Here is a 14197-nt window from a genome sequence, read left to right on the forward strand (position 1 = left end):
CAACATGTTGCTCTTCCTGTTGGGCAACATGAGCAACCATCTCCACCACCACCACCCAGATACACACCACCACCACCACCCAGATACACACCACCACCACCACCCAGATACACACCACCACCACCACCACCACCACCACCACCACCCAGATACACACCACCACCACCACCACCACCACCACCACCACCACCACCCAGATACACACCACCACCACCCAGATACACACCACCACCACCACCCAGATACACACCACCACCACCACCACCACCCAGATACACACCACCACCACCACCACCCAGATACACACCACCACCACCACCACCACCACCCAGATACACACCACCACCACCACCACCACCCAGATACACACCACCACCACCACCACCCAGATAGACACCACCACCACCACCCAGATACACACCACCACCACCACCACCACCCAGATACACACCACCACCACCCAGATACACACCACCACCACCACCACCACCACCACCACCCAGATACACACCACCACCACCACCACCACCCAGATACACACCACCACCTTCACCACCCAGATACACACCACCACCACCACCACCACCACCCAGATACACACCACCACCACCACCACCCAGATACACACCACCACCACCACCACCACCCAGATACACACCACCACCACCCAGATACACACCACCACCACCACCACCACCACCACCACCCAGATACACACCACCACCACCACCACCACCCAGATACACACCACCACCTTCACCACCCAGATACACACCACCACCACCACCACCACCACCCAGATACACCACCACCACCACCACCCAGATACACACCACCACCACCACCCAGATACACACCACCACCACCACCACCACCCAGATACACACCACCACCACCACCACCACCCAGATAGACACCACCACCACCACCCAGATACACACCACCACCACCACCACCACCCAGATACACACCACCACCACCCAGATACACACCACCACCACCACCACCACCACCACCACCCAGATACACACCACCACCACCACCACCACCCAGATACACACCACCACCTTCACCACCCAGATACACACCACCACCACCACCACCACCACCCAGATACACACCACCACCACCACCACCCAGATACACACCACCACCACCACCACCCAGATACACACCACCACCCACTAGATGTATTGTTGAGGACTCTGTTGTGTCCACAAGATAACAGTGCTGAGGACATCCTGGACATCTAGGACATGTTGGACTTTCCAGCATGAGACAAAGTCCACACAGAACCAGAGACACATCGTAGACTTGGTTCTTTCCATTTGTGAGGTTGTGGTGAAAGACGTGTGTCTCTGAGCAGGACCGTGTCTCAATTAAAGTCTCCGTCTCAGCTGACAGCAGGACAAGGACAACAGAGCTGATCAGAAAAGGTCCCACTGATGAAAAGACACGGCGTGTCTTCAGCGAGACGTTCTCTAGCATGCAGCTCTGCTGCAGCTTCTATCAGGAACCTTGTAGAGAACCTCAGCTCTAAAGTTAGAACCATCATTGATCCCACAGCGCCAGTCAGAGCTAAAGTAGTGTGTGATAGGAGGACAGCTCCATGGAGGAAGAAGACACTGGTTAAGGCCCAGAAAAGACCATCTCAGCTCCACCTTCATTAGGACATGTCCAAAGAAAGGCTTGGCATGTAGAAGCTAGAATTAGAAAGGGCCGGACGATGGTTCTTCTCTGAGGTTCTCAGCAAACACAGAACTAATGCTGGTACTTGGTTTAGTGTGGAGGACAGACGGAGACAGACAGTCCCTCACCATCAGGACCTCCTGAACTCTTCTCAGATGCATCTTGGAATGATGTCCCTCCTATTGCACCATCAGACTGAGAGTCAGTGGGTGGAGCTCAGGGCTTCCGACTGGAACCCCTGAGCCTCCACCCAAAGATGTTCTGTCTAATCTGGCAGATGTTCTCCTGTTAGACTGAGCAGAACTAACCCACATTGTTCTCCAGCTCAGACCCACAACATGCAGCCTCCACCCTCTCCACCCTCTCCACCATCTCCACCATCTCCACCCTCTCCACCCTCTCCACCATCTCCACCCTCTCCACCCTCTCCACCATCTCCACCCTCTCCACCATCTCCACCATCTCCACCCTCTCCACCATCTCCACCCTCTCTGTCTCTCGTCACCTCTAATAAGAGCCTCTCTCTCATCTCGATCTGAACCCAAACCAACCATGGATTTGATCAGCTGCTCTCTGAATGCAAAATCTTCTTCACTGGAAAAGCGGTTCCAGGAGAGCCCTCATGTCCTGCCGGAACTCACTTTGCCGGGTCCACTCTCGAGTCCTGGTCCACGTGGAGGTTAGTGTGCCTGTCGATGCTTTCCGTGGAGGACGTGGAAGACGTCTACATATTTGGATTTATGATATTAGGTATGCTGCTGATTGGAGCGAGCAGCTACCTAACCTATCGCTAAGTTGACAAAATGCTGGCGGCTGCATTGGGAAGGTTGTCAGTGATCACTGAAGGACTGAACAGGGCTCTGAAATCTCACACTCATATGATAAACGAACTCAGAAGCAGGCAGGACGCCACTTCTGGACGTTTGCATGAAATGGATTCCAACTTGGAGAAGCTGGGCGCCCTGAGGGGACGCTAAAATAAAGAAACGGCCACAGATTTGGATTTAAACTCGCTGGAGACCAGAGACTTGTACCCAGAGTGCTACAAAACAAGACACCCTGACCTCTAAACTCCTCTAGTCTTCATTGGATTCCCATGACAACCAGAGGTTGTTTACATTCTCTCCTAGGATAAAGACCCAACACAGGCTCTGCCCCCACCCTGCCCTTATCTTCACACCCTTTCCCCCCGAGGAACTGTCTCTGACCAGAACTTATCCGAGGTCGTCTCACATCATCGGACTGCCTGGAAGGAGGAATAACTCAGAACTGTCCCGCCTCCCTCTCCCAATGTTGTCTTCTTCTCTCCATCTGGGCTTGAAGTAATTTCGTTGTACTGAAAAGTAGAATGACAATAAAATGAATCTTGAATCTTGAAATCTTGAATCAAAGTAAACATTTGAAAAGTGGCTCTGTGTGTCTTGAAGTCTGCAAACCTGTGATCAAATTCTTCTCGCAGCTTTCCGATAGGATCAGCAGACGTCTCACCACTGAATGTTGCATGCTGGGAAATGGCGGAGGTTTGTCTGGGAAAGCTGAGCTTTCCATAACACAAGTGTTGTGGAAAATGCTCTGACACTGTCATGTGCTGCCGTGACAAGCTGGCCCGGCCTTGTGACTCCTTGTTCAGTCCATTAGCCGTTGAGGATCCCTGAGCACAGGAGCAGTCATCCCGTCCTTCTCCATGAAGGCTTTCAACTCGAAAAACCTCTTCAAGACCTTCCCCCTGCTGAGCCAACGTCCCTCGGTCCTCATATTCTGACTCTATTTCGACCAAAGAGTGGCGGAGCTGCCGGAGCTTCAAAGTCCTGGATCTGATGTGGTTGCTGAATTTCACGACGGCAGACATCACATTGTCCAACCTCAGGATTGTGCTGCAAAGGGCCTGCTGACGGACAATGCAGTGCAGAGCAATGGCGTCTTCCACACCCTCCTCTTCCAGGCTTCTTCGAACAAGTGCTACAGGTCCGCTTGTCCTCCCTGTCCCTGATGGCGCTCCATCGGTGGTTATTCCAGCCGAACGCTTCCATTGTAAGCCGGCATCCTCCATGCAGTCCCACAGCTGGAGGAATATCTCCTGACCGGTGGTCTGGCCACGCATTGCAGTCACTGCGAGCGACTCCTCCGTCACTCCGAATGTTGTTATCAACACCACGAGCTGCGCCGAGTCAGTGAGATTGATCATAAACGTTCCCTGACTTATCAGCTGTGTTGGCTGAGAAGCTGATGTTCCTGAACCGAGCCTTTGTTCCAGCAGACCATCCAGCCTGTAACATACCTGCAGCCTGTAACATACCTGCAGCCTGTAACATACCCACAGCCTGTAACATACCTGCAGCCTGTAACATACCAGCAGCCTGTAACATACCCACAGCCTGTAACATACCCACAGCCTGTAACATGCCCGCAGCCTGTAACATACCCACAGCCTGTAACATACCTGCAGCCTGTAACATACCAGCAGCCTGTAACATACCCACAGCCTGTAACATACCCACAGCCTGTAACATGCCCGCAGCCTGTAACATACCTGCAGCCTGTAACATACCCACAGCCTGTAACATACCCGCAGCCTGTAACATACCCACAGCCTGTAACATGCCCGCAGCCTGTAACATACCCGCAGCCTGTAACATACCCACAGCCTGTAACATACCCACAGCCTGTAACATACCCGCAGCCTGTAACATACCTGCAGCCTGTAACATACCCGCAGCCTGTAACATACCCACAGCCTGTAACATACCCGCAGCCTGTAACATACCCGCAGCCTGTAACATGCCCGCAGCCTGTAACATACCCACAGCCTGTAACATACCTGCAGCCTGTAACATACCAGCAGCCTATAACATGCCCGCAGCCTGTAACATACCCACAGCCTGTAACATACCTGCAGCCTGTAACATACCAGCAGCCTGTAACATACCCACAGCCTGTAACATACCCGCAGCCTGTAACATACCCACAGCCTGTAACATGCCCGCAGCCTGTAACATACCTGCAGCCTGTAACATACCCGCAGCCTGTAACATACCCACAGCCTGTAACATACCCGCAGCCTGTAACATACCCACAGCCTGTAACATGCCCGCAGCCTGTAACATACCCGCAGCCTGTAACATACCCACAGCCTGTAACTTACCCACAGCCTGTAACATACCCACAGCCTGTAACATGCCCGCAGCCTGTAACATACCTGCAGCCTGTAACATACCCGCAGCCTGTAACATACCCACAGCCTGTAACATACCCGCAGCCTGTAACATACCTGCAGCCTGTAACATACCCGCAGCCTGTAACATACCCGCAGCCTGTAACATACCCACAGCCTGTAACATACCTGCAGCCTGTAACATACCTGCAGCCTGTAACATACCCGCAGCCTGTAACATACCTGCAGCCTGTAACATACCTGCAGCCTGTAACATACCCGCAGCCTGTAACATACCTGCAGCCTGTAACATACCTGCAGCCTGTAACATGCCCGCAGCCTGTAACATACCTGCAGCCTGTAACATGCCCGCAGCCTGTAACATACCTGCAGCCTGTAACATACCCGCAGCCTGTAACATACCCGCAGCCTGTAACATACCTGCAGCCTGTAACATACCTGCAGCCTGTAACATACCCGCAGCCTGTAACATACCCGCAGCCTGTAACATACCCGCAGCCTGTAACATACCCACAGCCTGTAACATACCCATAGCCTGTAACATACCCGCAGCCTGTAACATACCCACAGCCTGTAACATACCTGCAGCCTGTAACATACCCGCAGCCTGTAACATACATTGTTTGATGAACTCGCCGTCTTTGAGCGGCCTCCCTGCTTCAGCGATCATCTCACTCACCACGGAGCTTTCACAGCCGCTTCACTCCCTTTGCCGGCCTTCCTGGAAAGATCTTGTTTTAAGTTTGGCGACCCGGTCCTCTCGCTAATCTCCCAGGTATTTTGCGTACTCCCCAGCGTGTTCAGTTGAGTAATGACGTTTAATGTTATACTCCTTGTGCACCATAAGTTTATCCGTGGATATTAGACAGGTTGGGATGCCCCTGTGCTCAACAAAACAACTTTTCTCTTCACGACAGGTTTTGAAGAAGACATGGCCGGGGCCAAATAAAACAGTCCAGCATTAGTTGACAAGATATTTTACTTCCAATCGTTCATCCAAACATTTTTACGTGATTCGCGCTGCGAGAAAAGAATTTGCGCACGAACACAAAGCTTTGATTAGAAGCAGAGGGCCGCGAGTCTGAGACCCCGGCTTTACACTGTCCAGCTCCAGAGGTACTACACAGAGTACACAGAGTACTCAGCTCTCTTCACACGCTGTTTTTCCTAAAAGCTCTTTTAAAAAAGAGTAATCTGGATACTTGAGGAATCAGTAACTCAGGCCCAGATCAAAGCTTCTGAAGTCAGATGATTGAAATCTTCCTGCTTTTCTGGTTCAAAACAAGGAGCGGAATGTTTCCCAGTCTGGATTGGGGTCAGAGCACTGAGACACTGGGATTAAAGTGCTGGAGGACGTCTCCATGAGCAGGGACACGTCCTCTGTCTCACTTTGACCCTGATTGATTGATTGAAATGTTTATTTCGAATACGAATACGAAAACAATAAAAGAAAAGAAAATTGACAACAAAGTTTTCCTCTCAAATAATAAATAAATGAATAACAAAAATAAAATAAATCAAGAAAAAACATCGTCAGAGAGAAGAAGTAAAATCTTATTTACTCTCAGCCCTTGTCACAAATAGATCATATAATTACTTCCTTCCATCTCTTACACACACACACACACACACACACACACACACACACACACACACACACACACACACACACACACACACACACACACACACACACACACACACACACACACACACACACACACACACACACACACACACACACACAGTGCAAGGAAAGAAACGACCAATAGAAATGACCAGACATTTGCCCCTAAACAGCCCACTGATTGGCCACACCTTCTTCTTCCTCCTACCTTTTGAAAATCATATTTTTATACTGCATTTTAAACTGTCTCATGTTTGGACATTGCTTCAGTTCCACAGTAAACCCGTTCAGTACTCTCACCCCGCATACTGACAGACAAAACCATTTTTTGGTCGTGCAAAATCTTGGTTGTTTAAAGTTTCATTTCCTCCTTAGATTGTAAGACTCTTCATGATTTTTGAACAATTGTTGAATATTCCCTGGTAATAGATTATTTTTTGCTTTGAACATTGTTTGTGCTGTTTGGTACTGCACTATGTCAGTCAGCTTGAGTAATACTGTGTTTGGTACTGCACTATGTCAGTCAGCTTGAGTAATACTGTGTTTGGTACTGCACAATGTCAGTCAGCTTGAGTAATACTGTGTTTGGTACTGCACTATGTCAGTCAGCTTGAGTAATACTGTGTTTGGTACTGCACTATGTCAGTCAGCTTGAGTAATACTGTGTTTGGTACTGCACTATGTCAGTCAGCTTGAGTAATACTGTGTTTGGTACTGCACTATGTCAGTCAGCTTGAGTAATACTGTGTTTGGTACTGCACTATGTCAGTAAGCTTGAGTAATACTGTGTTTGGTACTGCACTATGTCAGTAAGCTTGAGTAATACTGTGTTTGGTACTGCACTATGTCAGTCAGCTTGAGTAATACTGTGTTTGGTACTGCACTATGTCAGTCAGCTTGAGTAATACTGTGTTTGGTACTGCACTATGTCAGTCAGCTTGAGTAATACTGTGTTTGGTACTGCACTATGTCAGTCAGCTTGAGTAATACTGTGTTTGGTACTGCACTATGTCAGTCAGCTTGAGTAATACTGTGTTTGGTACTGCACTATGTCAGTCAGCTTGAGTAATTTTGACTTCAGAAATAATGTGTTTGTGTGTTCCTGACTGGGTCTTAGTGCTGCTTTGGACACAGTGGGACACAACGTCCTGCTGGACCCACTGGAACAATGGTTGGACCTTCTGGCTTTAAATCCTCCTGGCAAGATGGCCGCCATTCTGTGTCAGCAGCTGATTGTGAACGTGAGCAAATCACTAGTGGGGTTCCTCAGGGCTCCATCCTGGGGCCCTTTAGGGAACATCTCCAGCTCCCTCTACACCACCACGTTACACCACCACGTTACACCACCACATTACACCACCACATTACACCACCATGTTACACCACCACATTACACCACCACGTTACACCACCACATTACACCACCACATTACACCACCATGTTACACCACCACATTACACCACCACGTTACACCACCACATTACACCACCACATTACACCACCATGTTACACCACCACATTACACCACCACGTTACACCACCACATTACACCACCACGTTACACCACCACGTTACACCACCACATTACACCACCATGTTACACCACCACATTACACCACCACGTTACACCACCACATTACACCACCACATTACACCACCATGTTACACCACCACATTACACCACGAAATTACACCACCACATTACACCACCACATTACACCACCATGTTACACCACCACATTACACCACCACATTACACCACCACGTTACACCACCACATTACACCACCACATTACACCACCACGTTACACCACCACACTGAGGCTGGAGCACATTACACCACCACATTACACCACCATGTTACACCACCACATTACACCACCACGTTACACCACCACATTACACCACCATGTTACACCACCACATTACACCACCACGTTACACCACCACACTGAGGCTGGAGCACATTACACCACCACATTACACCACCATGTTACACCACCACATTACACCACCACATTACACCACCATGTTACACCACCACATTACACCACCACGTTACACCACCACACTGAGGCTGGAGCACATTACACCACCACATTACACCACCATGTTACACCACCACATTACACCACCACATTACACCACCACATTACACCACCACGTTACACCACCACACTGAGGCTGGAGCACATTACAATTACAGTTCAGGTCTCTGGTGGTTCAGGTCCTGGTGGTTCAGGTCTCTGGTGGTTCAGGTCTCTGGTGGTTCAGGTCCTGGTGGTTCAGGTCTCTGGTGGTTCAGGTCCTGGTGGTTCAGGTCCTGGTGGTTCAGGTCTCTGGTGGTTCAGGTCCTGGTGGTTCAGGTCCTGGTGGTTCAGGTCTCTGGTGGTTGACCATGTTTGTTTACTCGTCTGTTAATAAAGTAACCAGATCAAACAAACGGCTCATGGTGACCTTTGACCCCCGAGCAGCCAATCAGAGCCGGCCTCACGCTCAGACCTCCTGCAGGACCAGAACACTGGATTCCTTTTCAGGAAAGTCCTGAGAACCGGGTTCCTGTCTACCAGCGTCCAGAGGACCAGGTTCCTGTCTACCAGCGTCCAGAGGACCAGGTTCCTGTCCAGGAGAGTCCAGAGAACTGAGCTGTCCTGAAGGTTCTTGGAGGTTCCGCCTGATCCCTGCAGCTCACAATCTGTGATGATCTGAGGTGAGACACTGAGTTCTAGAGGGTTCTAGATGTTAGAGGAGGGATATGCTCTATGATCTGATGTTAGAGGAGGGAGATGCTCTATAATCTGATGTTAGAGGAGGAAGATGCTCTATGAACTGGATGCTAGAGGAGGAAGATGCTCTATAATCTGGATGCTAGAGGGGGAAGATGCTCTATAATCTGATGTTAGAGGAGGAAGATGCTCTATAATCTGGATGCTAGAGGGGAGATGCTCTATAATCTGATGTTAGAGGAGGAAGATGCTCTATAATCTGATGTTAGAGGAGGAAGATGCTCTATGAACTGGATGCTAGAGGGGAAGATGCTCTATAATCTGATGCTAGAGGGGGAAGATGCTCTATAATCTGATGTTAGGGGAGGGAGGTGCTCTATAATCTGATGTTAGAGGAGGAAGATGCTCTATAATCTGATGTTAGAGGAGGAAGATGCTCTATGAACTGGATGCTAGAGGGGGAAGATGCTCTATAATCTGATGTTAGGGGAGGGAGGTGCTCTATAATCTGATGTTAGAGGAGGAAGATGCTCTATAATCTGATGTTAGAGGAGGAAGATGCTCTATGAACTGGGTGCTAGAGGAGGAAGATGCTCTATGAACTGGATGCTAGAGGAGGAAGATGCTCTATAATCTGATGTTAGGGGAGGGAGGTGCTCTATAATCTGATGTTAGAGGAGGAAGATGCTCTATAATCTGATGTTAGAGGAGGAAGATGCTCTATGAGCTGATGTCATTAGCTGAGACCGTCTGCTCTCTGCCTCACAGGTAACTTCTTTTCAATTGAGGCTGCAGAGCACCTTTGTTGCCATGACGACCCGTCGGACACAGGTAAAACGCAGGTGAGAAGGCCCCGCCCCCTCTGAGCTGTCACCATGGTTACCCCCCTCCCTCCCTCAGCAGGCCTCACTCTCCCACCAGCACTCTGAGGAGGAGGTAGGCGGAGTCCCAGGGGTGGAGCTTAGGCTGGCGACGTCAGAAGAGGAGAGGGAGGAGGCGGGGCTTCTCAGTGACATCACTAACCTGGTGCTGCGGTATCGTCATCGTCGGGGAAGAAGCTGTCTGATGCTGATTGTGAGCGCCACCGTCGGGTTCACCGCCGGTAAACGCTGGAAACCTTGGAACCGTTTCATTGGTCCGTCCGATCACCTGACTGAAGTGGGCGTCTCCCTCTCTCCTGTCAGCTTTCCTATTGGCCTACGCCGTGTTCAGTGGGCGGTGCCAGTGCTCTCAGATTGAGGCGCAGCAGGAGGACCAGGGGCAGCGGAGGGGCGGGGCTAACTCACCTGCGGAGGGAGGGGCGGGGCTTTACCTGGGGGAGCTGAGGGTGATGATGAAGAGGCTGCTGCAGGATGAAGATATCTACAACACGGTCAGGTTCGTCTGGCACGAGGGGGCGGGGCTTAAATATGAAGGAAAGAACCACCGATTTTATACTATGAAGATTGTGTGTGTGTGTGTGTGTGTGTGTGTGTGTGTGTGTGTGTGTGTGTGTGTGTGTGTGTGTGTGTGTGTGTGTGTGTGTGTGTGTAGCGTGGTCAGCAGGGCTCCTCACCCCCCAGGTTCCTCAGCTGGAACGTCTCTGGCCTCAGAAATCCTTCAGCGCTTCAGACGTCTGCAGATGGACCACACCTGGACCGAGTCTCTGTACGCCACGCTGCAGTTCCCCCACAGGTACCACTGTCAGGCCCCGCCCCCACAGGTACCACTGTCAGGCCCCGCCTCCACAGGTACCACTGTCAGGCCCCGCCCCCACAGGTACCACTGTCAGGCCCCGCCTCCACAGGTACCACTGTCAGGCCCCGCCCCCACAGGTACCACTGTCAGGCCCCGCCTCCACAGGTACCACTGTCAGGCCCCGCCCCCACAGGTACCACTGTCAGGCCCCGCCCCAAGAGGTACCAGTGTCAGGCCCCGCCCCCACAAGTACCAGTGTCAGGCCCCGCCCCCACAGGTACCAGTCTCCTACTAGAGGTTTGGGGAGTTATAAACATTTCATTGGTGAGATACATAACTTGTATGTTTGTTGATTGGTCAGCTGGTTGATTGATCAGCTGGTTGATTGGTCAGCTGGTTGATTGGTCAGCTGGTTGATTGATCAGCTGATTGATTGGTCAGCTGGTTGATTGGTCAGCTGGTTGATTGGTCAGCTGATTGATTGGTCAGCTGGTTGATTGATCACTCTGCAGCTCTCAGAGGAGTTCTCTCTGCCTGCTGGACTCTGCAGGTCTGATCCTGGACCAGGTCCTGGTGAACCCGTCAGACTTCTGTCCGTACAGCGCGTCAGGAAGCACCACGGTGAGGCTCAGGGAGGCGGGGCTGTTATCATGGTAACCATGGTAACCATGATGACCTCTTCCTTTCCGCCTGCAGGGGGGCGTGGTCTACGCCAACTACGGCCGCCCGCAGGACTTCAAGTGGCTGAAGGGGGCGGGCGTGTCTGTGGCCGGCCGCATCGTGGTGATGCGTGTCGGGGGCGGAGTCAGTTTTGCTGAGAAAGTGTGGATGGCTGAGAAGAACGGAGGGGGCGGAGCCTTAATCTACCCCGACCCCGCCGACCTGCCGCAGGACCCCCGCCGCCTCGGACTGAACACCCAGACTGCAGTGTCGGAACATGTAACACACACACACACACACACACACACACACACACACACACACACACACACACACACACCGTTGATTCCCACCAATCAGCAGCTTCCTCTGTGTCGCCCAATCACAGGTCCACCTGGGGTCAGGTGACCCCTTCACACCTGGATTTCCGTCCTTCAACCAGACTCAGTTCCCACCGATCCAGTCCTCCGGCCTGCCGCTCATTCCCGCCCTGCCGATCAGCGCCACGGCGGCGGCAAAGCTCCTCAGGTGAGACGCACCTCCACACATCCCAGTGATCCCCCCCCCCTTATGTCACCTGTCCAGGTGAGTCCCCCCCTCATGTCTCCTGTCCAGGTGAGTCCCCCCCTCATGTCACCTGTCCAGGTGAGTCCCCCCCCCTCATGTCACCTGTCCAGGTGAGTCCCGCTCCTCATGTCACCTGTCCAGGTGAGCCCCCCCCCCTCATGTCACCTGTCCAGGTGAGTCCCCCCCTCATGTCTCCTGTCCAGGTGAGCCCCCCCCTCATGTCACCTGTCCAGGTGAGTCCCGCTCCTCATGTCTCCTGTCCAGGTGAGTCCCCCCCTCATGTCACCTGTCCAGGTGAGTCCCCCCCCCTCATGTCACCTGTCCAGGTGAGTCCCGCTCCTCATGTCACCTGTCCAGGTGAGCCCCCCCCCCCCCTCATGTCACCTGTCCAGGTGTGCTGACTCTGTCCTGGGCCTGCAGCCAGCTGTCCGGACCGTCCTGCCCTCCGTCATGGCGAGGCCGGCTGCCCTACGTTCGCTGCCTGGTGGGTCCTGATCTGAACTCTGGACGAAGAGTCCAGCTGTCGGTTCACAACGTGATGAAGACCGTCCTGCTGAACAACATCTTCTCCTCTCTGGAGGGACGAGAGGAACCAGGTACTGGAGGAGGAACCAGGGGGAGGAGGAGGAGGAGGGAGAGGAGCAGGAGGAGGAGGGGGAGGAGGAGGAGGAGGAGGATCAGGAGGATCAGGAGGAGGAGGATGAGGGAGAGGAGGAGGAGGAGGGGGAGGATCAGGAGGAGCAGGAGGAGCAGGAGGAGCAGGAGGTGGAGGAGGAGGAGGAGGAGGAGGAGGAGCAGGGGGAGGAGGAGGAGGAGGAGGAGGAGGAGGAGGAGGGGGAGGAGCAGGGGGAGGAGGAGGAGGAGGAGGAGGAGCAGGGGGAGGGGGAGGAGGAGGGGGAGGGGGAGGAGGAGGAGGAGCAGGAGGGAGAGGAGGAGGAAGAGGAGGAGGAGGAAGAGGAGGAGGAGGATCAGGAGGAGGAAGAGGTGTTTATCCACAGCCCCTCCTCTTCCTCAGACCATTACATCATCCTGGGGGCCCAGAGAGACTCCCTGGGACCAGGAGCAGTGAAGTCTGGAGTTGGAACGGCCATCCTGCTGGAGCTGGCTAGAACCTTCTCTACCATGGTGAAGAACGGTGAGATCAGCTGGAACTCTGCTGGAGGGATGGATGATGGATGGATGGATGGATGGATGGATGGATGATGGATGGATGATGGATGGATGGATGGATGATGGATGGATGATGGATGGATGAGGGAGGGAGGGAGGGAGGGAGGGAGGGAGGGATGGATGATGGATGATGGATGATGGATGAATGGATGGATGGACGGTCAGTCAGTCAGTTGGTTGGTTGGATGGTCAGTTGGATGGTCAGTTGGTTGGTTGGATGGTTAGATGGTCAGTTGTTTGGTTGGATGGTCAGTTGGATGGTCAGTTGGTTGGTTGGATGGTCAGTTGGATGGTCAGTTGGTTGGTTGGATGGTTAGATGGTCAGTTGTTTGGTTGGATGGTCAGTTGGATGGTCAGTTGTTTGGTTGGATGGATGGTCAGTTGGATGGTTGGATGGTCAGTTGGTTGGTTGGATGGTTAGATGGTCAGTTGGATGGTAAGATGGTCAGTTGTTTGGTTGGATGGTCAGTTGGATGGTCAGTTGGATGGTTAGATGGTCAGTTGGTTGGTTGGATGGTCAGTTGGAAGGTCAGTTGGATGGTTAGATGGTCAGTTGGTTGGTTGGATGGTCAGTTGGTTGGTTGGATGGTCAGTTGGATGGTCAGTTGGTTGGTTGGATAGTCAGTTGGATGGTCAGTTGGTTGGTTGGTCAGTTGGATGGTCAGTTGGATGGTTGGATGACCAGTTGGATGGTCAGTTGGTTGGTCAGTTGGATGGTCAGTTGGATGGTCAGTTGGATGACCAGTTGGATGGTCAGTTGGATGGTCAGTTGGTTAGTTGGATGGTCAGTTGGATGGTCAGTTGGATGGTCAGTTGGTCAGTTGGATGGTCAGTTGGTCAGTTGGATGGTCAGTTGGATGGTCAGTTGGATGACCAGTTGGTTGGTCAGTTGGATGGTCAGTTGGTTG

At 52.2% G+C, this 14197-nt stretch overlaps 1 protein-coding gene across 1 annotated transcript in view; it reads left to right on the plus strand.

Moving 5' to 3' along the window:
* Positions 1-9067: 9067 nt before the first annotated feature.
* The window catches only part of tfr2 (transferrin receptor 2), a gene marked incomplete at its 3' end in the record, with an annotated part of 10584 nt that continues 5454 nt past the window's right edge, over positions 9068-14197 (plus strand). Inside the window, exons 1-10 of the mRNA XM_080486568.1 lie at positions 9068-9199; positions 9984-10046; positions 10116-10317; positions 10400-10592; positions 10749-10889; positions 11405-11513; positions 11589-11831; positions 11941-12080; positions 12540-12715; positions 13135-13254. Of these exons, the coding sequence (XP_080342694.1) occupies positions 10026-10046; positions 10116-10317; positions 10400-10592; positions 10749-10889; positions 11405-11513; positions 11589-11831; positions 11941-12080; positions 12540-12715; positions 13135-13254 (1345 nt within the window). The 5' untranslated portion in view covers positions 9068-9199; positions 9984-10025. The remainder of the gene's footprint in view (positions 9200-9983; positions 10047-10115; positions 10318-10399; positions 10593-10748; positions 10890-11404; positions 11514-11588; positions 11832-11940; positions 12081-12539; positions 12716-13134; positions 13255-14197) is intronic.

Source organism: Lipophrys pholis (genome assembly GCF_963383615.2).
Source record: "Lipophrys pholis genome assembly, chromosome: 18".
NCBI classification, from domain to species: Eukaryota; Metazoa; Chordata; class Actinopteri; order Blenniiformes; family Blenniidae; genus Lipophrys; species Lipophrys pholis.